The sequence below is a fragment of the Cygnus atratus genome, chromosome 10, assembly GCF_013377495.2.
Source record: "Cygnus atratus isolate AKBS03 ecotype Queensland, Australia chromosome 10, CAtr_DNAZoo_HiC_assembly, whole genome shotgun sequence".
Lineage (NCBI taxonomy): Eukaryota > Metazoa > Chordata > Aves > Anseriformes > Anatidae > Cygnus > Cygnus atratus.
In genome coordinates this window covers 9353909-9376524 of record NC_066371.1, presented here as the reverse complement: position 1 = coordinate 9376524, position 22616 = coordinate 9353909, and the positions used below count along the sequence as shown (strand labels likewise).

Genomic DNA, 22616 nt, shown 5'->3' with positions numbered 1-22616 from the left:
GAATATTGTAAAGCATTCTCTACGGCTGTGTACAAGCATCCTTAGCGACACAATTTTATCTTTGAGAAATTTGGCTTTTTTTCCCCCCCTGAAAAAATGCTCGATGCTGCTTCTCCCTCATGGTTTTAATCATAGGCTATGTGAAAAACTTTACAGTGGGAAAAGACAAAACAAATCCTTTCAGATCTCGTTTGACCCATAGAAACCATATGCACTGGATTTCTGAAATAAAAACCTGCTTAGAATAAGTATGATGAACGAAGGCCAGTGCTGTGGGGTGGGGCTCTTGAGGGCTGGAACTGGGTTAAGGGCTTTTTTATAACGCAAGGCTGTCCAGAAGCCTCATATCTGTATCGCTGCTCTTGACGCATGATGTGGCTCAGATGTTTTACTCAAGCTGCCAGGTTGAGCAACAATCCTCTGAAATGAAACACTCTGCTAGACCAGAGAGACTAGGGAATGGATTGGTAACTTCTTATTAAACACCCCCTCTCCTTAATAAACACCCCCTCTCCTTAATTTACATATGGATCCCCTGCAGATGTGGATGGTAGATACTGTTAATGAGGTGTCACCTTCCCAGCTGACTACACCCATTGACTCTTGCTTTTCAAGAACAAGTGTTGGAAGGCAGTCGGTGAGTTATGCTGTTCAGGCTTTGTAGCAGGGCTGTGTGAGAACCAAGAAGCTGAGATCTACCTGAAGGAGCAATTTTAGCTCTATATGTGGACACCTCAGGGCACAGGTGCCCCATAAATGTGGTGGCCTCTGTCCATACGTGGTGCAAAGGCACCATCTACCTCAGCTTTGCTCTACCAGCAGCAGGAAGATTTTTAGCCTTGCAGTGTGAGGCAGCACTGACCTCTGGAAGAAGGGATAAGAAGCACTGACAGTTTTGCAGCAGCATCTTCATGCAGAGAGGCAAGAAGCAGTTTGTTGCTGCCTGGTCACCACATACTTTCACTGACACCCATGCTGAAAGCCCCTGGCTTGTACTTTTATGCATGAAGCATTTTCCTCTCACTTGGGGATTTCATGGGATAGCCCAGTATATCTTCTGCCTGAGCATGGAACTGGATAAATAGCTAAATAGCTGTTCACAAGCAGGTTTGAAATGCAGCTTAAAGGTGCTCATGAAAACAGTTGAACCTGGCTGGCCATTGATGAGCTGGGGTGGGCACACGGGTTGATTTTTTTTGTTGTTTAATGGCAGAGCCATGCGTCTGGGACACACAGCCTCAGCAAGGCTGGACTCGTGTAGTGGCACGATGCCAGTAACCCTTGGGAAAGCCCTTACAGTCACCTGGGCTGTTCTCAGCGATGCACAGGTTGTCCCTTGTGTTAACACACTGGGTTCCCAGAGCTGCAGCTGCCCTCCTATTGTCCCCAGCTTGGTAAGCCCACCTCTGGGGAGATGTGGGGTCCCCCAAACTCACGGGAATGCCCATCCCTCCTTACACGGTCACTGTGCCTCAAGGGTTAACCAAGAGTTAGCTGGAAGTTAGTGTGCACCCACAGTCTGGGAGGAAAGGGACGTCGCTTCTCTCTGCATCTCCTCGCCTGAGTACTTCTTCAGTGCATGCTGCACCTTTTCCACCATAAGACCTTCCTGGGATGAGAAAACCTTTTTTGTGCCTTCTACTGGAGCAAGTGTTAATAGCTGTAAGTAGCCCCAAAGATGCGGCTTTGAATGTCCACCATGTACAGAGATGTCAGCCTTCGTAGGATCTCCAGTGAGTTTTGGCAGAAGCTATGCTGCTTTCTCTTCCCCAGTCACTGTCGATGTTCTTCTCAGGTTTTCTTTTACTTTAATGAATTCTGGTGCATGGTCTTCCTCCTTCTCCTGCTCTTTCTCCAGCTGTAATAAAGAGGAGTCACTGTTATCTGTGTCTGCTACAGGACAGAAGTGCATTAGCTACATTAAAAGTCTGGGCTTCATTATTGCTGGGTGTCCAGATATTATTGCCCAGAATTGAATGACTGTGTAAGTGCACATGTCAGTGCTCTCTTTTTCCAAACCATTAAGAGCCACATTCACCCATAACTTCTTTTTTTTTGCCCACTGGAGCATCTGTTTTTCCCTCCAGGGAGGAACCTCTCCAGCAGGTAAGCAGGGTTGGCCCCTCTGCAGAGCTGCCATGGCAGAGGGAGGAAGAGGTTGCTGTCCCTCCAGACACAGGAGGCCTGTGAGCCTGGGGAACGTTCTCAGCTTTAGGTTATCATCTAAAGGGGAATAACTCATCGTGCTGCATCACTTCAATGTGGAAAGCCTTTATGGCTCTGTCCCTAAACTGCCTTGTTTCGCATTCCTGATTCTTTTCTGAGAGGGTCAGGCTTTGATTTTCTGGTGGTCTTGGCTTGGCTGATATGATTAAAAGGGAGCTGTTGTGCCATTAAATAAACCAGTGAGATCCATCTTTAGTGCAAATACTGACAAGTAGGACAGGGAATGAGTTTATTTTCAGAGGCAGCAAGCTGACGGGCTGCTTGCAGCCGTTTCAGTGGTGGGCAAGCACAGAGAGCAGCCGAGGACACCCCTTGGGATCTGGAGGAGACGCGAGGCCAGGGACACATGGAGGTGACGTGAGCAAGGTGGGTCTGACTGTGAGGACAAGGCGGTGCAGCTGTGTGGGATGGCAGAGGGACGCACCCTGGCTCTTGTTTTATGGAGGGGTGCCAGCACTGTTCCTTGAGTTGAGCCCCAGCCAAGCGATCTCCCCTGTGGTCTGTGTGGGGTGGTTAGGATAAGCCAGGTATGACCGACAACGTTGTTCTACCTGATCCAGCCTCTGGTGCCTCTTTAGTAGCTCCTTTTCAAAGGGTGACTGCAATTTCTTTGCCTCTTCCTCTTCCTTCTTCTGTCTGAGGAGCTGGTTTCGTCGTCGGTGCTCGAGCACCCGCTGCAGCTCTGGCTTGCTCTCCACGCCCAAGCCTCTGTGGATCAAAAAACAGATAAATCAGGACTGGAGCCGCTGCACCGAATGTGACCCTGCCCTCTTGGCAGCTCCAAACCCTCCTTGCTCCTGACACCAAGGTGCCACAGCTTTCTGTGCGGGAATGGAAATTGCCCTTCCTTTGGCTCACACTGGTTTTAGCATTATTTATGTGAGTGACGGCTTCAGCCGCGTTGAGGGAATTTTAAATAATGAAGATTTTTTTTTTCCACCAGCAGGGGTAGTCATTGAACTGCAGTAATTGTCCTGGCAGCTCGCGTCCCAGGTTTGCTTCAGAGCTGAGGGTTGAGCTGATCGCTGAGCGATCCCTGTTGAAGTGGAGAGCTTGGGTCGAGAGGCCAGAAGGAGATGTCCTCTCCTGAGGTGGGCACCTGGCTCCCCTTCATCGCCCAACACGTCCCAAGCAAAGCTCCATTGGGGGTGGGATCACTGGAAAGGAGCTGTGGCAAGGACATGCAGGCAAGGCTTAAATACCTGGCAAAGAGATGAAAGGAGAACTCCAAACAAATTTCAGAAACCTAACCCTTTGAATATTGCCATGCCTGAATTTAAGCACTAAGGTTTGTCTCCTGCATCTCGCCCTGGCCAATTTCCTACCAGCTTCTGTCCCCTTAAAGCGGCATGGACGTAGACATGCGTAGTCAAAGCTTTGCTGGCTTTTGGGCAGACTCCATTGCAAGTACACATTTTTGTGTCGCAGAAGAACAGGTTATTAAGAGATCAAGGCTGCTTTTAAACAGGTTATCTTCTGCAATAGCAACTGCAACATAAGTAATTTTGCAAGAAAATACAGAAGTAGAGGTAGTTGGCTGAAGTAATGTTTTTAAAGAGGAGTTGAAGACATTGTAGCTGTGACATGGGAAAGGGCCAGAGCCTGACCACTTTCCTGGTCTGGGTTTAACACTCGTTTAAATCAGGAGGCTGAGAATATTTCAGGTCCTAAAAAAACAGTCATAGGAGAGGTGTTGTAACATAAGGATGCCTGGGGTTCCTGCAGCAGAGATGGCTTTTTCAAGGCTGGAGGCCTGCCTTGGTTGCTGGAGGCACAGAGTTTGCAATGTTGCCTTTGGATTTATTACTGCTCTTTGGTTTAATCAGCCTGTGTTGTTAGTACCCAGAGGTGTTGACTGAGATAAGGGTTTTGTTGCAGAAGCTGCTGCTGTGGGTTGCTTCCTGCTTCTGCATAAGGAGAAAACACAAAGCAGAAATGGGAGCAAGCACTGATCCTTCTCTCTCCTCTCCTCCCCTCCATAGGACCATACAGCAGAGAGCAAAGCTGTTGGATTTGCTGGTGACTTAAGGACGTGTATCGATGCTACTCTTCCATCCCTCTGGCAGACCGGTGCCAGCTTGCTGACTGCTGTGAACCTGCACCAGCGCTGCCAGCATCGATCGTCCTGGGAGCCGGACTCACCAAGAGAGACTTTAAACTGATCTGGCTCTGACCAGGCTCTAAGCTGGATGAATAAAGGCTTGATCTCTTCCTGCTTTTAAACAAAAAATAAAATAAAAATCTTTGGTTAAACATATTTTATTAAAAATCCCAACAAGAAGAAACCAGCCCAGATGGATTGTTGTTTGCTGTGGGATTTGTTCCACGCATTCGCTGAAAATCATTTGGGAGGCTGGAGGCTTGAACTGCTGCCTCAGGCACTGCCTGTCCCTGAGCCATGCAGCACCAAGGGACAGGGGCTGGGGACACAGGGTGGCCGTGGTGGGGCTGCCTCCTGCCAGCACCTGATGGCACGTGTGGGTACAGCATGGTGACAGGCAGAGGGCTCGAGGACAAAGTGATGATGCCACTTGGCATTTGCCAGTTTGAGGTTTAGCCCAGTGCCCCACGTCTGCTGCTGTTCATCTCTGCTGCCCTTACTGCAGAAACATCTTGGTGCTTTGTTCTGTGGGGGTTAAACTGGAATAATGTTCCGGGAGATCCAGGCTAAGGATGCTTGGTGAACCTTTAACTGAGCAGCGTCACTAGTTGGGATATGGTCGCTGTCAAGACAGAGTTTTAAAAATACCTGGCTGGTTTAGTTGGCTCTGCCTTGATGCTGGAGAATGGCCTGGGCATGGTCCCTGTAATTTTTCTGCTTCTGTGAAAGTCAAATCCAAGCTGAGCCCAGGCAGTGCCAGAACTGGGTAATGCACCCTACTGGCAGGCGTGATTGTTTGCCCAATTAACGCATGTGTCTGGTTCTCGTGATGAGAGCAGTCATTTCGAACAGAGGCTCTGCTCCTTTTAATTAGGGAGTCAAAGTGTGATCATGTCAGAATATTTCAGGGTATTCAGATCATTTCAATATAAAGCCAGCAGATTTCTTGCTGTGCTAGAAAGGCTCTGAACTGAGCATGCTTTTGTTGCACTGGCATTCAGACACTTTCTACAAGGGACTGATGTGGAGGTAGGTTCTCAGACCCTGGTGTCATTATCCCGATGTTGTATCTGTACCCCCAAAGACTTAAACTGGGGTGATGGGGTGGGGAATAAGGGATGTGAATGCTAGCTGTATCTCTGCCCTAGGCACCTCTTGATTTTTAGGGAAGCAGTGCAGATAGTCTCACAGTGATGCCCTCACACAGCTCCAGTAGCTCCATCCAGCCCGCACCTCTCACTGCCTCCAGGCTGAACGTAGAGGAGGGCTGCACATTGGGGTGGGCTTGGCAAGAACTTTGGAAAGATGGAGATGGAAAAAATAAGACCAGGAAGAAAACAAGTGTGAGACACTGAGAAGGGGGCTGCAGGGATGCCTTGCGTCATCCAGTGCTTGTGGTCTGAGGTGGGTGGAAGCAGCGAGCAGCTCTGAAGAGCGCTCACCAGTGCTTCAGGAGGGCAGAGCAGGGGCCTTTAGGTCTGTTTTTGTTTAAAAATAAACTGCCACATCAGCGAAAAGGGTTACAGCAGGTTTTACACCGTGTTCATGTGCAGGTTTATCCTGCCCCTCCAGCACACAGGCCGTCGCTGGCACTTGTGCCAGGGCTCAGCACTGCAGTCTGCAACATCCTCTTACCTCTTGTGGTTCATCAGCAGCTCCCTGTGCAGCTCCTGGTGACTCTTCGAGGCTTTGACGGGGTTGAGGAGCTTTTTAGGTTTGATCAGGTCCGGGTTTCCATCTATGTAGTCTGGGTGAGTCAGGATATTCCCGCTGTTGGGATGCTCCCGCTGTATTTCTGTGTACATTGAGGCTGGAAGACAAGAGAGAGAGGTGGCAGGAGAGGTGGCACCCAAGGGGTGTGGGAAATCCTCTGGTGCTCTCCTCCCCGGGCAGGTGGCTGTGCTGGGGCATTTTGCAGAGGTTTAAAAAATATTCCCTTTGCTGGGAATATATATATATATTTAAAAATATTCCCTTTGCATTGTTGGAGAGACATGTATTAATTATATCACTTCTAAATGACTTGGCAGCCACTCGCTTCGGTGGCTGCAGCATTGAGTGCCAAGGACTAATTAACACAAGATCAGCCCAGCTAAGGCTGGGAGCAGCCATACCACAGGCTGTGCTGGGCTCTGCTCCTGTGGGGGGGGAAGCTGCAGGATCTGGGGGGCCCGAGGAAGCACTGCCATCAGATTTTGGTGATACCCTGCTGACCTAGAAGTCAGGACCCAGCCCAACGCCAAGGAAAGCATAGTTCACGTGTGCAGTAACAATTTGTGTGTTCTGGATGTGAGAACAAGGGCCTGCAATTTTCTAAGTGGTGGCAGCTTGGATTTCAGGCAACCCACAGGGTATTCTCGCTGCTGGTGTTTTCCAAGTTCTCTACACTTCTCCTTTACAAAAAACCAAACAAACAACAACAAAAAAACAACAAAAACAAAAACAAACAAACAAACAAAAACGATACAAAGGGAGTGCAAAGCACATTGTAAGACGGGATGCATGCAGCGGGCTGTGCTTTAAGTGCGGAGCTGACTGCAATTATTCCAGTGCATGGTCTAATCAGGGGCCCAGGAAAAGCAATTAATTCCTGACTACTCACTTGAGCAATTTGAGAGTTTACCAGTAAGAACAAAAAGTCCCAGAAAAAGGGTGTAGGCAGCTCCACAGCTCCAAGTGTTTCATTATTATAGTATTTTGGGGTACCTAGTGTGAGGCTATATGGATTGATGGAGCAGCAAGGAAAACAGCTTTTGTTCAGCAATACAGTCTCTCTCTCTCTTATCGCAGTCTCATGTACAAAAGGAATAAAGCCCTTTTAAAAGAGAAATCAATAATAATAAAAAAAAAAGCACGAGAAAGCAGGCTATGCCATTCTTTCACAGTCAGTAAGTACTCAGCAAATGTAAAGTGGATTGCAATCAAACAGAATTGTGTAAGAAATAATACTGCTGAAGAAATGATTCAATATCAAACAACTTTTCATTGAATGTTAATGTGGCCAGTGCCCCGCTGCTTTGGGAACAAAGGAAAACAGATCGGAGCCCATTACATGAGTGTAATTGGGGTGAATAGTTCGGTACATATTCAAAGGGTGCTTGGAAGCTGGGACCAGTGATTTCTTGTACCGGGTTATGTTCCCATAGGATCACACGCGGCTGTTGGCAGCAGGGAGGGAGCGGCGCTTTGCTGACTGATGGAAGCACCAGGCTGGATCTCACCCTGCTGCGGCTGGTGCATGGGCTGGAGAGGTGCAGAGCTGCAGAGCAGCCAGAGGTTAAGGCAGCACCATCTGATGGCTGATTTTTGTTACATGAAAGCTGGTTTTTGAACAGTGGAAAGCACACGGGGTTTTCACAGGGGTAAAATTGCTGTGGTTTGTTCTCCTAATTCTTCCCTTTTGGGGGTCTTCTTTTCCACAGGAAAGGAGGCGGACAAAGGACAAGAAAGGAAGGTACAAAAGTAAAGGTTTGTTTTGGTGTGAATAAAATAGATGAGCTTCCATTTCCAATGACAAAGTGGTGGCTTTATTCTTCTAACAAAACAAGTAACTTTCAAAGAATGCCAATTTAATAGGAGCACCACTGTTGGTCAGCTGCCTGCACAACAGGGATTTCATCTGGAAATGCCCCCAGGATGATCAGGGAACTCCCCCTGCCCTGGGGGCCCCCTGGTTTTGCAGAATTTTGGGGCAGTGCCGTGGCGAGCCTGGAGGTTTTGAATTGGAGAATGTGGCTATTTCCAGGCTGCAGCAAGGTAGTGCTGCATGGCTGAGGTCTGTGAAAAGCATCAGCGTTATCAACCTATTTACCAAAGGCAGATGGGGGGGGGATTTTCCCTGAAACTGGTACAACTGGAGAAAATGTTGGGAAGGAAGGAGTGGGAGGAACTGAGGTGGGCTGGAAGCATTTCTGCCCAGGCGGCTGGTAAATCAGGATGAAGAAGTGCTCACAAGGAGTGTAATTTGCCTGAGCAGAGCAATGCTGCCAGGGCCAGGACACTGCAGGCAGCTTTCAGCTTGGTCATCACTGTTCTGGATGTGCCCAGGGGCATGCAGGCACCCACATGAGGATTTGTCTCGTGCTGCTGTGTGCCAAACTCGCTGGTAGGAGCCATGAACCTCCCTCCAGGAACAGCACTTTAAGTCACCACAAGACCTTAGTGTGGAAAAATTTAAGGAATGTCTGCATTTGCATTGACCATTAAAACACAAAACCAAAACCAAACCAAAACAGTGGGACCTGAAGCACAGCTTGGGGTTATGCTGGGAGTAAGGACAGGACATCCTTTCTGCAAGCAAAAAGGTACCCTGGGCAAAATGCTCCTCCTGCAGTAGATCTGTCGTCTTCGAGACCTGATGTAATTCATACCCGTGTATGTGGAGACAGACTGCTATCAGACTGTGTTTTGTCATTATTTATAGTGCTGGAAGTGTAAATCAAACCAGGTCTCTGCAGTGGATTTACAGCAGGATGTCTGTTTTTGCATGATTCGGCCATAGATCAATGAACAAGCCTCAGCTCTGGCACCTCCTGGGCCACCACCATAAATCGGCGATAGGTGTTAGACATTTTTATATTGTTCTTGGCAAGATATAAACAACAACAACAAAAGCATGTGCATTTTTGACACCCTCTGCTGTACTCGGAAAGACAGTGTGACCTTTCAAATAGAGCTGCTTTGGACTGTGGCTTTTAAAAAGCAGCTGTATTTGCTTCAATGAATTTAGTGTTTTGCTTGCTTTTAAATATTTTCCCCTTCCTCATTTCTAGAAGCCCGAGGCTTTCTAGGAAAGCTGCATTTCCAAGTGACTTTCTGTATGTACAAAGCAAGTTTTTGGATGATGAGGCCAGGGCTGCTGGCACATCTCTGGACTTCAGGCATGGCGCAGCTCCTCTCCTAGTCATGGCTGTGAAATGAGCTCCCAGCCTTCACCTGCCTCCTGGGAGACCCCATGGGAGATGTTCGGCACCTTGGAGGTGCTGGAAACCTAGCACCCCCCTCCCTGGCTTGTCCCTGGTCATGGGACTGCCTGGAGGAGGAAAATGATTTTTTAATAGCTTGGTCTGCTGTGACTTAAAGCAAATCTTGGGTTCCTGGAAATCCTTATAAATCCCCCCGTTCCTGGGAGACTTTTGATAGAATTGTGAGTCTGCAATTCTGGCCCAAATTCTTTCCACTTCTGATTATGCTTGGCCTCAATCTTTTGGGAAATAGCATACCAGCTTTGAAGCGACATTAAATGCCTTTGAAAACCTGAATGTCACAAGTAACACCTTAAATATACCCTCAAGGGGTGTAAAGTGTGGTGTGCTGCTTGGGGCACCCGGAGGACAAAGCTCTGAGCCTGCTCCTGCAGAGGACAGGGATGCTCGTGCCCAGGGGCTGGCACAGCTGCTGGGGCTGAGCTGCGCTTCCCTTGCTGCTGCTTTTGGGATTGGGGCTCAGAGATGTCCTCCACAGAGCATTTATTTAGGATTTAATGACTTCTCTCTGCGAGGCTGCCCCTCTGCATTGCGGCCATGCAGCCTGTGCTGCTCCCAGATACCGGGTTGAAAATAATCCCCAGGAATGTTGTTAGGGGATTATCAGCCCCGGGCAGGGCTGGCAACCAGGGTGCCGCTCCGGCTGCCTGGCTCCAGCCTCCCTTCTCGAGGGGAAAGTACAGAAGGGATTGGAGAGAAAATTGAGTGTTTTCAGTCAATGCGTTTCCACCGTCTAAAGTGTTTGCAGACTTATTTCTGCTGAGAACTGATTTCCCAACAAGAGCATCTAGGGAGAGCTTTTTTAATAGCGGCAGAAAATGGCCAAACTGCTCTTGTTAAAAATATTTTATGGGAATCCCTTTCTGGGCAGAGAGTGAGGCTCCATGAAATGTCATCCACGTAAAAATAGGCAGAAGGCATTATTCGGGGAATGGAAGCCAGGGCCAGATGTGGTTATTGCTCGTAATTCCGTGAAACCCTGGTAATTGGTGGAAGAGATGAAACGGGAGGAAAAATGCAGACTTTCAGCTCACAGTCCCAGGTCTGGGTTTGCAGAACCACTGACCTGAGGTTTCCTGGGCTGAAATGGTCACTTAAAACTGTAGCCTATGGTTTTCCGAGTGCCTGGAATTTGTTCATGAATACTTTTCTTTTTTTTTTTTAAGAGAACCAGCAGATTAATGATGGGCTGCTGAAAGAAGCTGGTCACACGCATCCCACAAGGAATGGGGCTGCAAACCATCTTGCTTAATACAGGTTGGCAAAGCTACTTTCAAGCTATTTGCACGAGTAATAGGAACTGCAAAATAATCCGAGTTCGTGACACATCTGCCTGCAACAGTGGGAAATCTTCCCTTTTCAGGAGATTTTTTGCCATGCCCAAGAACTTGGTGTTTCTGTTCTAACTGCCACGGAGTGGTGTCTGCCAGAGAGCAAGCACAAGATGCATCAGATCCCTGCAGTGCTGCCAGCTGCCCCCAGCGCCCAGCTCATCTCTTTTAAAAGCCTCATCTCATGAAAATTTAGCATTTTCTTAAAAATCTCCAAACAAAACTTTCTTCATGTTGCTGGGATCCTGTTAAGCACATCAGTGCAGAGCGGTTTCTGATGTGATGTGGGAGAAACTTTTCAAAATGAGAAAGAATTAGAAATATATATATATATATATATATTTGTGGATAAGCCCACAGTGGGAAAAAATGGAGCATGGGGAAGATTTCTGAGCTGGATTAGAGGGTGCAAAGATCTTGGGGCCTGCACATGTGTATTATCTTTACAGGATCTAAGCCCCATTGTACGGGCATGGCTGCCCCAGCATTTCTCACGCCATGGACTCATCCTGTTTGCTCCCAGGGGAGCCCTCCTCTCCTGAGGATAAGGTTTCCAACCCTTCCTCCCCTCAGGCAGCCCTTGGGAGCTCCTGATCCACTTCTTGCTTTAAGGATTATAAACACGGTTATAAACAATGTCTGTTCGTGGTCAGGACATTTCCATGTTTAAGGTGGAGCTGGAGTTTGGCCCTGTGGCCTCTCCCACTGCAGTGTCATGGCAGAAGAGGTCATGTATGTTCAGTCCTACGAAGAATTACGATGGAAGTTGATCTTTCATATCGGATTCTTGAATTCTTGACACCTGTCAACTTGCATGATTTTCCTGATGTTAATTAATAGTGCTTTATAAACACAGAAGAGCTGGGGCTGGGAGGACTCTAGAGCTGCCCTCATCCATGCTGGCTTCAAGCAACTTGTCCTGACCTTACAAACTGAGGGCTGAATTCCTGCTGGGGCGGACCTCAGTGACTGCTGCTGCCATGCTCCTGCAGCAGCAACATGCTGGAAGTGCTGGGCACCGGCTGCCGTGTGTCTCAGCATCCGTACACGTGGTGCGGACACCAGATCAAACAGGGCAGCTGGGAGCAGGGACTTCAGCAGGCGGTGGTGTATCGGAAAGCAGGAGTTGCTTGGGGTCCCCTTCCGAACTCACAGGTGGCCTGGTGACGTGCTGTCTTCGCTCACAGCACCCCAGGGAGGAAGGCTCTCAGGATACCCGGGTGTTTCTGCTGCCTCAGCATTTCCCTTGCACATTTACAAGTGAGAAAAACACGGTGGGGTTGTGCCTGCCTCGCAAACCTGAGAAGCACAAACACCCGTCCTGCCGTCACATTAATGACTGTTATTAATAATAATAACACGGCGAGCCCGAAGTTTGGCAGATGCTGCTCATTATCCTCCCCATCCTCATTGTGGTTTTCCTCTCCCCTGGTTCCTGCCGTGTTGGCAACTCGGGAGCCTCTCGTCCCAGGGGCCTGGCTTGCTACCCTTGCCTGTCACCGGGCGACCGCGTCGCTGATGAATGATACGCGTGCTCCAGAAAGGAGGCAAAGAGCCTTTGTCTGCTTTTAATCTATGCTTTTAAATAATTAAGCCAGCCTAATTCTGGTATTTATAATGTAATGAGGCAAATGTAACTTGATGTGGCTGCTCTGGTAAATGGGTCCCAGCTACGGGGTCACTCCTCAGGGCAGAAGGTGCTCACCACAGGTTGGCTCAGCACTGAAATTCAGAAATTAACCCCACAGGGTTACAGGGTGAGAAAGGGAAAGACCACCGTAATGGAGGACTAAGAGCAGTGCTTAGTGATGAGCGGCTTTGTAGGGAAAGCGGCAATGTGCCGGCGTTTCTGGCCCTTCCTCCTGTGAGGGGAGCAAGGGGTTGGGCCCTGCTGTGTCTATGCTCTCTCAGTCCCTGCTTCCTGTCACCAGCCTCTGCAGATTTTATCATCCTGGGGATGCCAACAGGCGTGACATGGCCTCACATCTGGCCCTGCTGCCCCACAGCACCATCCTGCCCCTGCACACACGGGATGGGGCTGCCACCAGTACACCCAGTGCCACCACCAGTACAGCCAGTGCTGCTCACCAGTCCAGTCCAGCCTGAGCTCTCCACCAGTACAGCCACTGCTCCGCCCAGTCCAACCAGTGCCCCCAGTCCCACCCACCCCTGCTGAGCACCCGCCACCAGCTACAGCCACCCCACAGCTACTCCATAGGAAAGGACCCTGAGAGAGGGATCCCAGCTGGCTGGGGTGAGCTGAGCCCTCCGGTGCTTGGAAGTTTCTGCACAGGTTTGGGCTGGCTGAGGGTGGAAATGCGCGTAGCGTTTAGGCAGCAGCAGCCTCCTCTCTTGCTGGAGACAGGCGGGACTGGGCATGTTGGTTAATAATTTCATTTAATTACCTTGGACTGTGATAAGCAAGGGTGCTGAGGCAGGGATCCCACTCTGTTAACAATTACCAAGAAAAGCCTGCCCGTGCCTTTTGCAAACGGCATGTGGAACGGCTCGATTAGTTTTGTTAAGCAGTGACAGATGCTCAGCAGTCCTTGATAATGTCGCAAACTTGCTTTTAATATATCATCAAATATTTGCTCTGTGCATTTGCCGACCTATGTAGAGACACGCATCAATCATTAATGAATGTTTTAAGGTAGCTCAAAGGTATTTTGTGGAATGCAGAGAAAATCGTTTCGCTTTGAACCGTAGGGATTACACTAGCAAGTACCCCTGGCCCAGCCTAATTCCTCCCCAGGAACATCGAATTGTAGCATGGGTTCTCCTAGGGAATTCCCTGTGGGATATGGGTTTGTTTTGGAAGGGAAGCTTCTGAAGTGCCACTTCAGAACTACAGAAACATGATATCCCAAAACAAACTGAAAGCAGGGTCCAAAGTCACCTGTGCACAAACAGACACGCGGTGCAGAACATCCCCGCGGGGGCTCAGCAGCCCATGCCCAGCAAGTGCAGGTAGGGGACACGGGGACACGGGGACGTGGGGACCCCCAGGGCAGCTGGGGGGCCCTGGGCTTACCTGATTTCTGCAGCGTGGCCCTGGGGAGCCTGGTGGCCCCGTGCTGCCCCGTGTCCCACGACATGGGGCTGCTGCTTCTGCCCGCCTGCGCTCCTGCAGATGGACTTTTTGGCCGGGTCCCACAAAGCTCCTGCCTTGTCTCTCTGATGGGGGTGAGGACGGAGGCTCCCGTGGTGGGGCTCTGTCCCAACCCGCAGGGACCCCACGGCCCCCCAAAATGTGCTCCTTTTGCTTTTCGTTGCCGGATGATGTTTTCCCAGGCGTGAGGAATAAACTAGTTGATTTCCCCCCCCCTCTGCAAAGAAAACAGCTCCCTGCCTGCCCAGGCACCTGAGCGCACCGAGAGGTTGTGTCTCTGCTCCACGGAGGGTGATTTCTCCTGAGTGTGCCTTAACCACGCTCCCGGAGAAATCAGATCGGCCCAGAGGAAGCCGCACGCCCACTCTCTTTAGCAAGCACTGCAACAGCAAAGCCCGGCACCAGGGCAACCGCTCGTGTTATCGTGATCATTCCCAGTGCGTTGCAACACCCGCTGCGCACCAGCGCTGCACCATCCCGGGGGCAAGGGCATGGGGGGAGGCGCAGGGGCTGAGCAGCCTGGTTCTGCTGCCCAGGGCTTGTCCTGGCCTGGGGAGCCTGAGGCTGCGGACATGGTGGGGGGAGAAGGAGCTGAAGTGCCCCAGTGGCTCCTTAGGGCTCTCAGCTGGGTGCTGCCCATCGCCCCATGCCCGCTGTCAGCCCGGGCTTGCAGAAGCTCACCCAGTGTTTCAGTCCCAGGAGGTGGGCAGGTATGGGGTAAAGCTATTTCCATCCAGAGGAAAGGGACAAGGGAAATGGGGGGCACTGACAGCCACGGTGCAGGATGCTCCAAGCCCTGTGGAGGTCTAGGGGAAGAGGCCAGGCTGCCATGGGCACTGGGGTCCTTATTCCCTCATTTTCACCTCTTCACCTTTCGCTCCTCTCCCTGTCCCAGCGCTTCTCCCATCCCAGCCGTGTTTTCCAGCAAAGGGCTTGGTGGTGCTGGCTGTGTGCAGGGCCCCCCAGCTCATTTTGCCAACCACCCCATGCAGCAGCATGCACTGCAGGAGCTCCGACACTCACCCGAGCCACCACTCACGGGCTTCCCACTGCCACCGGCACACCTGGGCTGCAGGGAATATTCCTTCTGGAAGAAAAGAGAGAGAGGGAAATGGGGAAGGACTGTCTGGGTATTACCCTGTAACAGAGGGTGAAACATAGTAAGAGCTAATGGAGACTTTAAAAATCTCTATATTTTTAATCTCCTTTCATTTCATTGACACAGAGACTCAAAGCAGGAGCAGAGCGTCCTGCTGGCCCATGTTCCCCTCTGTGTGTGTTTGTGCAGATGTGAGCTTGCATGCATCTCCACCACCTGTGGGCTGGGCAAGGGCTGTGTTTTGGAGGTCACTGAGAGCCTTTGCCTCCAGACAGGGGCTGTGGCAGCGGGGGGTGTCACAGAGCAGAGGCTGTGCTGGTTGCACAAGCTGCCCAGGCTGCAGCCCGCCCTGCAGCCCACACACTGCCCACGACTTTCAGGGCTCTGCTTTGCTGGCAGTGGGTCTTGGCATTTTGGGACCTGCCATGCTGAACCTGAGGCAGTCTGATGGCAAAGCTGTTTTTCTAGGAGTTCCTTGCACAATGACTCTCTCTGCTATCTAAATTAGTCGGCAATTTTAACCTCTGCTGCTGAGTCTCTGGGATTCACAAGAAGCCTTTGTATTCCTCTGTAGCTCCCTGAAGGCTATTGTGTCAAGGCAGCCAACTGCAGGGTGATATTAATCTGGCTCCTCCAGACACCCAGCTGCCTCGATCGAGGTCTCGTTTCTTATGAAATGGCTTCATGTCCCAGCGTGGGGTGACAAAGAGAGCTCGTCCCTACACCACTCCTTTTGGGAGGTGTCACCACACAACCTGCTTGCATGGACACGTCCCCTGGGCCTACTCTTATTAAAAAAATCCCAGATATGCCAAGTGGGTACCCAGCACTGGCTCCTCCGTGCCTGGGCCCCACAGACAGCCTGAGGGGAGCGCAGTGCCGGGGCCATGTCGTTATCAAATCTCCACTCCCAGCTCGTGATGGGGAGCGTGGGTGGCAGGGAGTGCTGCTGTTGGTTGTAATTGGGCTCCCTGCCCACGGACAGACTTCTGGCACCGCTGTAGTCACCCAGGGCTGGGGCAACTGCTTCACCCTCCTGCTGCAGGATGGACACCTCCCACTTCATGCGGAGTTAGCCCGGCTGTTAAGTGGGGTTAAATGCAATAAAGCAATGTAAATAATGAGTATCATCGCACTGTGTTTTATTGGTTTATTGTACTCCCAAACTTCCTGTGCATCACCCTGACTCCAATGCGTGGCAAAGCTCTCCTACAGCAATGGAATGCCTACAGGTGGCATTTTCTCAGGTGCAGGCTGCTTTGAACCACTGGCTCTGAGCAGGAATCCTCCTCCCTGGTTCCTGCTGAGGGGTGTGATGCTCTCCTGCAGCTTGAGGCCAGCCTCCCTGAATGAACTTGTCCTACACATGGATGCTCTGATATCTACTTGTAGCAAAGATGATAGCTGGTAATTTTGGGTCACATTTGTGCTTTGTTGAAAGCAGCCAGAGAAAAGAGCCCTCATCCTGGAAAGGGAGAGGAGGATGGCTTCAGGCAGGTTAAGATTGATACAGGTGCCATTAAGGTGCAGCATCGCAGCATCTATGTTGCACAGTGGCCAAAGTCTGAGCTAATGAATTAGGCAAGAAATTGCTGCAATCAGATCATGGTGATTAAGACGTATTAACGTGGGCGAAATGCCACCCAGGCTGAGAACTGATCTGCATCTGCCACAGACCTGGTTCTGGGAGGCAGCAGCAGGGCTGGAAGGTGCCCAAGCTGCTGGTGAGTCGGTGAGCTTGGAGAGAGGCGCTCTGTCTGTATGCTGTAAGAGCAGCTGCTGACACCAGTTCAATGAATGAACACATCTGTTGATTCACTGGTCTCATTGCTTAGCCCAGAGGCTTTGAAGGAAGTTGTGATGACCTGAAACAACGCATTGCGAGCTGGCAGATCAAAGCCAGCATTTCTGCCTGTGATGAAGCCACAAAACATGAGATGCAGAGATAGGCCGAATTGCACCCTATCACTGCTTTCTATCAGCCCCAAATACCCTCTGCTTGCTACTCCCGGTGCTCCTTATGAAAATATCTCTGACATGCTCCTGGATGCTGGGAGATTGCGTAAGCTGTTGCCCATATCTCATAGATTACTGCTGAATTCTGCTCTATCTGTGCTCATTTGCAGCAGCTGGGACTGATCCAGACCTCAGTGAAATCATCCACTGGAAGAAACTTCTGAGGATTAGTAAGATTTTTTCCCATCTGTGATGTAAATGCACAAAAATCTGTCAGGCTGATTGTTTTGCTGCAAAGTCCTGCCATGTGAGGTGCTGAGGCTGATTGCATCCAGCAAGCTGGTGCACATGCTTGCCGAGACGATCCCATTTTTATTTATTTATTTATTTATTTATTTTAAGGAGAAACACAGAGAAAAAGGGCAGTGTGTCCCAACACCTAGCATTACAGCTAGCTCCCCACTGGCCCTGCCCTGAGGAAGTGTTGCAGTTCAGGCTCCTCTGCCTTGCAGGGGCAGAGCGATGCTTGGCGGGGAGCTTGGCTCTGCCCGTCCTCTGCTCCAACCCACTGTGGCACAATGCTCTTTTGGCAGAGTTTGCAATTGGGACTGGCAGGCACCCAGGTGTCGGTGTCCGCGCGCATCCCAGCGCTCCCAAGCCAGCAGCTGAGAGCTGCTGCACTGCCCATGTCACGGCAAGGCTCTGTGCTAAGCATGGGGAGCTCAGAGCCTGGATGAAAAACCTGCCTGCACTGGCTGTGGCCCCTCTGAGCTCCCACAGCATTAAGGGCTTGCTTCAACCCAGCTCCCTGCTGCCCACGAAGCTCGTGGCACCATGAAGAGAGATGAAGCCACCTTGCAGGATCCCCATGCCACCAGCTTGATGTCCCTTCTCGGTGACCCAGCGTTGCTGGAGAGCGATGCGGGATGTGGGAGTGAGGTGGGACAACCCAAACCCTGGTGGTCCCGGGATGCCCTGCACCCTGCTGCCCTTGTCCTGGTCACCACATGCCTGCCTGCCCATGGGTGATCAGGTTTGCCAAGCCAGGCTGCGAGCTTGTGTTACTCCTGGTCCCTGGCCATGGCCATGCCTGTTCTCACTATCATGTTGCAAAGGGCTTTAAGAAAGATCAAGTTATTGGTGTTACATTTCATTCCTGGTCTTTTGACCTGTGCAAATCTGCAGCATTTCTTGGGTTGGATCAGAGCTGGGAGGTGGACACGCGCAGGCACTCTCAGGAGGGTGACCAGCAGCCTCGGGGCTGCGCGACACCCGTGGTTTGTGACTAGGGTTTGTGGGAGGCAGCTGAATCCGACCCTGCTGTGCCCATGCTGCTCTCAGGGCGTGCTGGCCAGGTGGCCACTCTGCTGCCGAGTGAAGTGGAAAATTTCAAATGCCTCGAATAGCGCTTCGTGTTATTTTATTCATAAAGACAACACAATTTGACACAGACGAGTGCTGCGCTGACCTTTGTGTGCCTGTCACAAACACCGCTGGCTGGGCTGGTTGCAGAAGGCAGGCCCAGCCCTCCCGCAGCTGGGGGAAGTGGTGAAACAAGGCCGGTTTCAGGGGCTGCCCACAAACATGGCACCAGGAGCTCACGCGAGGTAGCAGCACCCTGGGAACAAGGCCCTGCTCCTGCCTGGACCTCGGCTGAGCATTTCCTGCAGGTTAATGAGTGCGAGCAGTGGCCAGGCTCAGGCACCTGAAGGGCACGGGGAGGCTCCCGGCAGCTCCCCAACACAGACTGGAGCCATGTGTCCATCCACCCATCGGCTTGCTGCCCCCAGACCTGATGCCTTGCCCTGGCCCTGAGGCATGCATCCCCTGCAGCTCAGAGATCTTTGCTCTGGGGCCTTGCCACGTGCAGAGCCCAGTTCCAGCCCCTCTATCTGTCATCAATACCTCCATCGCCTGCCCAAGCACTGTTAGCAGCACTTCTGCTGTAACAAACCATTATTTTAACCTGTCTCAAGAGCTTATTTTTGCCCCGTGCAGTAGGTTTGGTTCCACTGATGATGTGGAGGACCAGGCTGCTATTTCTGGGGCTGCCACTGACTGCATGGGGAGAGCATCAGTCACTGGCACAAAGGGGCTCTGACAGTTTCTGAAGGAATTGCTGTCATGCTGCAGAGAGACCATTAAGAAACGCTAAAGAGCCTTGAAGAATGGGGTTTTGCAGAGAGTGAGGCTTATGCCACATGAGTGACAGGGACAACATTTACTTGTGGCGCCGTGCCAGCTGCAGTGGCATCGTTCTGTCATACACAGGCACTGCAGGTTAGGGGCCAAGGAAAGTGCTGTGACCCCTTAGCTTGGGAAAATGGGGTTTGTAAGGAACGGGGGCAGGAGGGAAGGGGCCATGAGGGAGGAGGTTTGGCTGCTACCTGGAGCAAGGGCAAATGCCACCCGCCAGGCTGTGAACAGAGGAGGCAGCGGGGGAAGAGGTGAAACGTCCCTGTTATTGCAGGCGTTATGAGAAAGCAGCAGGTGCTGCTCAAGCGAACCCCCTGGAGCACAGGGAAGCAGCAAAGTAGTGAAGCCTTTAATTGCTTTAATCCATTTCTATTTGAGGACCACTGAGCCATCCCAAACCTGGCAGCTGCTGCATTTCCATGCAGAGATCTTCCCGATCTCCTCCCTCCGTGCTGCGTCGTGTGCCCCAAATTATGCTGAGCTCCTCTGTGGCTCAAGCTGGTGCTGGAGATGGTGAGCACCACCGTGCCAGCCACCACCACTGCTAGCTGAGTCTTTCTGTATTTTTTTTTGGCTCAAGTTGGTGAAAAACTCCTTCCCAGTGGCACGGCACAGACCCTCCCTGCAGAGCACAGCCAGCTCTGTGGGTCAGAGCCACCCTATGGGGACGCCCACACAGTGAGGACAAGGACAAGAACAGGGTGTGGGGTGCAGACACCTGTTCCCATGCACTTTGCACCCCAGGAGGGTTGCTATCACATTGTTTTTTTCCCTCTCATTTACCAAAGCCCAGAGCAGTGTCTGTGCTTAATCAGAGCCCCCAGCTGTCACCACCTGTGAGACCTTAAAGGGCAGAAGAAGATGATGGGGCAGGATAAAGCCATTTGAAAGGGGTGTTGTGGAGGTTTCGGGACCAGCCCTAGCTCCCCTGCCCTGACCTGTGCTGTGTCACGCAGAAGATGAAGCTTGAAGATGTTTGAAGCATCTGATGATCTTATTTTCCGGGAATGTGTTAATTTTGCCTAGAAATGGGCTTTTCTTCAATATCTCCCTCCTGTCATTAGGCACGTAGGAACTTTTCTGGTGTACAAAGTCATCGTCTCTTGCTCTCATCCCTCTGAACCAGTGCTAACTGCAGGCAGCACACGGCAAATCCTTTCCCTGAGCAGTGCAATGCTGCAGGACACCGAGGTATCACAGATCCAAACTGCCATCTGATTTTTGGACTTGCTCCTGGGGCCAGTGCCACAAAACAACTGGCCCTGGGGCTGCCCACTTTGGCCTCTTGTGATCCGTGTCACCGTGCCAGGATGGACACCACGCTGGTCCCCTCTGTGGCCATTTGCTCCCCATGCTCTGCTGAACTGGCATGGAGCAGCCCTTTTCCTTCTCATTATAAACCTCTCCTCTGCCAGCCACAGACACAGCTCCTCTTGTTTGCCTTACTTGATCCTGCACTTTCCAAAATAAGGGCCCAGGATTTTTGTAGTTGGGATAAGGGTTTCCAGGCTCTTGAATGGCGAGAACCAGATTCTTCATCCATTCAGAGCTTTCATCTAACACCACAGACTTTTAAAAGTTTTAACATAGCTTTTTTTTTTTTTTTTTAAATTTTTCTTTGTAGCCTTCACCTCTGGTATCATGTGAATGGTATCGTGTGAATGGTGTGTTATTGCTGGTGAGAAAACTCCATCAAGTGCAGCTACGTGTGCACTTCTCACGCAGGGTGGGTGATGGCAGAAGGCTGGTCTGGGGCAGTGCCTGCAGCCCCCAGGGGTGCTGTCCCGTACCGCTGCAGTGCACACAGAGGGTTTTAGGGGATGGCTTCCCAGCCCCGGCTTCCAGCGTGGGCAGCCAGGTGCTGCCGTGCCAAACAGGGCTCTCCCTGGTGCTGGCATGCTGCCTCTTGTTGTTTTAAACCAGCAGCAGAGTAAAGCTCTCCTAATCACAGCTCATCTGACATTAGTGTAAACTGACACTCTTGGGAATTTGGGGACAGAAAAACTTTCCCTGGGGAAACGGCCGATGTGCAAACCCTGGCTGCCCCGGGAGCTGTTTTGGGGGAGGCTGCGCTTGTGGGGTTATTCGAAGGTGGGTTTGGTTGGGGTCAGAGGGGAGGCTGGTGCTGTGCAGGGCTGTGAGGGTCCTGCGGGCAGGGCACCAGCACCCTGAGCTGCCCTGGCTCCTTGAAGCACCCAGGCAGGGCACTGTGAGATGGTTGTGATGCCAGAACAGGTTTTTGGGAGCAGCCGCAGCCTTTGAAAGGAGAAATGTCCTTGGAGCCCCGCTGGCAACCTTTCCGGTCCCTTTTGTTGCAGAGCAGGGGATTGCCTTGCGCTCCACATCCCCTGCTGCCAGCCCCTTGGATGGCTGCTGTGCTCGGAGCTTGAAAGGGGCTCTGCTCAGACTGCTAATGGGGCAGCGCTGGCCCTGGTCCCGCTCCCTGGTCCCCTGCGGTCCTCTCTGTGCACCTTCTGCAACGGGTCCTGCGGGAAGTGGAGCTTTCCTGCCCATCCCTGGAAGCTGCTCAGGGCTGCCAGTGAGGGGAGAGCTCTGGGGAAGGTTTCAAAGCCTGTTCAGTACCAGGCAAAAGCCGTCGGGAGGATGGCACAGATAGCCGTGAGTGCAGTGGGGCTGGGCTGGGAGTGCCGAGCAGGTGGCTCCGAGCCAAGCCTGACCTAACCAGCTTAATTGCCTGGCTGCAGCAATGCCCTGCAAACGAGCCAAGGCCCGGAGGTCGTGGCCACGTGAGCAGAGGGCTGGGGATGAGCTGCAGGCTGAGCTCGGCCCCTGCTGGGGGGGCTGCCCTAGCCCTGAGCCCCAGGGGTGCCGCAGAGCTGGGCTGAAGCATCCGCACCTCTGATGGGCAGTGGGGAAATGGGGGGGCTGCGAGTGACACCCCCTGTAGCTGGCAATTGTTTGAGGGACAGGAAGATAGACCGATGTTTGCTGGTCCCTCGCCAGCCCCGGTTCTCCTGCTGGGTGCTGGGAGCACTGGCCAGGACAATGTGAGACAAGGTCCTCAGGGATGGGCTTGGTGTTTGCTAGAGCTGCACTGCTGCTCCTGACCCTCTTGAATTATTGCTCGGCGGGAAGGTCAGAGCCCACCCCCAAAGCCCTCCCTGGGGAAGCCCCAGCTCTGGGGCAGGAGCTGGGGATGATGAGAGGTGCAGGGGAGGACCAGGGCTGCTGTGGCAAAGGCCAGGCTCGCCGTGGCTGGGGAGCATCACCCCGAAGTGTCTGCCCTGCACTGACTGTGTCTGCCATGAGCATCAATGAGGAGGCCAAGCTGGGAGGATTTTTCTCTCACTGGTTCGCAAGCTCTCACTAAATCAGGCACTGGAGCAGTTTCCCACGGCACGCAGGCTAACTCCTCAAAGCTTTTCTGCAAGTTTATTACTGCCTTGGCTCTGCAGAAGTGTGAGAGGGGCCAAGATCACTCAGGCTTTGTTTTATTCCTATCTTACATTCAGGTGTTTACCAGCCCTGAGGGATTTGCTGTCCTTGCTGGACCGTGTGATGTTAAATGCTGAGCATTGCTTAAAATCAAAGGTACAACTAAGTCTTCTACTCTAGTTACTGTAACTGCTGGAGATTGTTTCCCTAGGAT

General features: G+C 51.6%; 1 protein-coding gene across 1 annotated transcript; it reads right to left on the bottom strand.

The window, feature by feature from the left end:
* Positions 1–1750: 1750 nt before the first annotated feature.
* Positions 1751–14836, bottom strand: FAM107A (family with sequence similarity 107 member A). The gene is made up of 4 exons (XM_035546895.1): positions 14779–14836; positions 5963–6137; positions 2778–2934; positions 1751–1858 (listed from the first exon to the last, which is right to left on the bottom strand). The coding sequence occupies exons 2-4, from the start codon at positions 6130–6132 to the stop codon at positions 1751–1753; spliced, it is 435 nt and encodes a 144-aa protein (XP_035402788.1). The 5' UTR covers positions 6133–6137; positions 14779–14836.
* Between the last annotated feature and the right edge of the window lie 7780 nt (positions 14837–22616).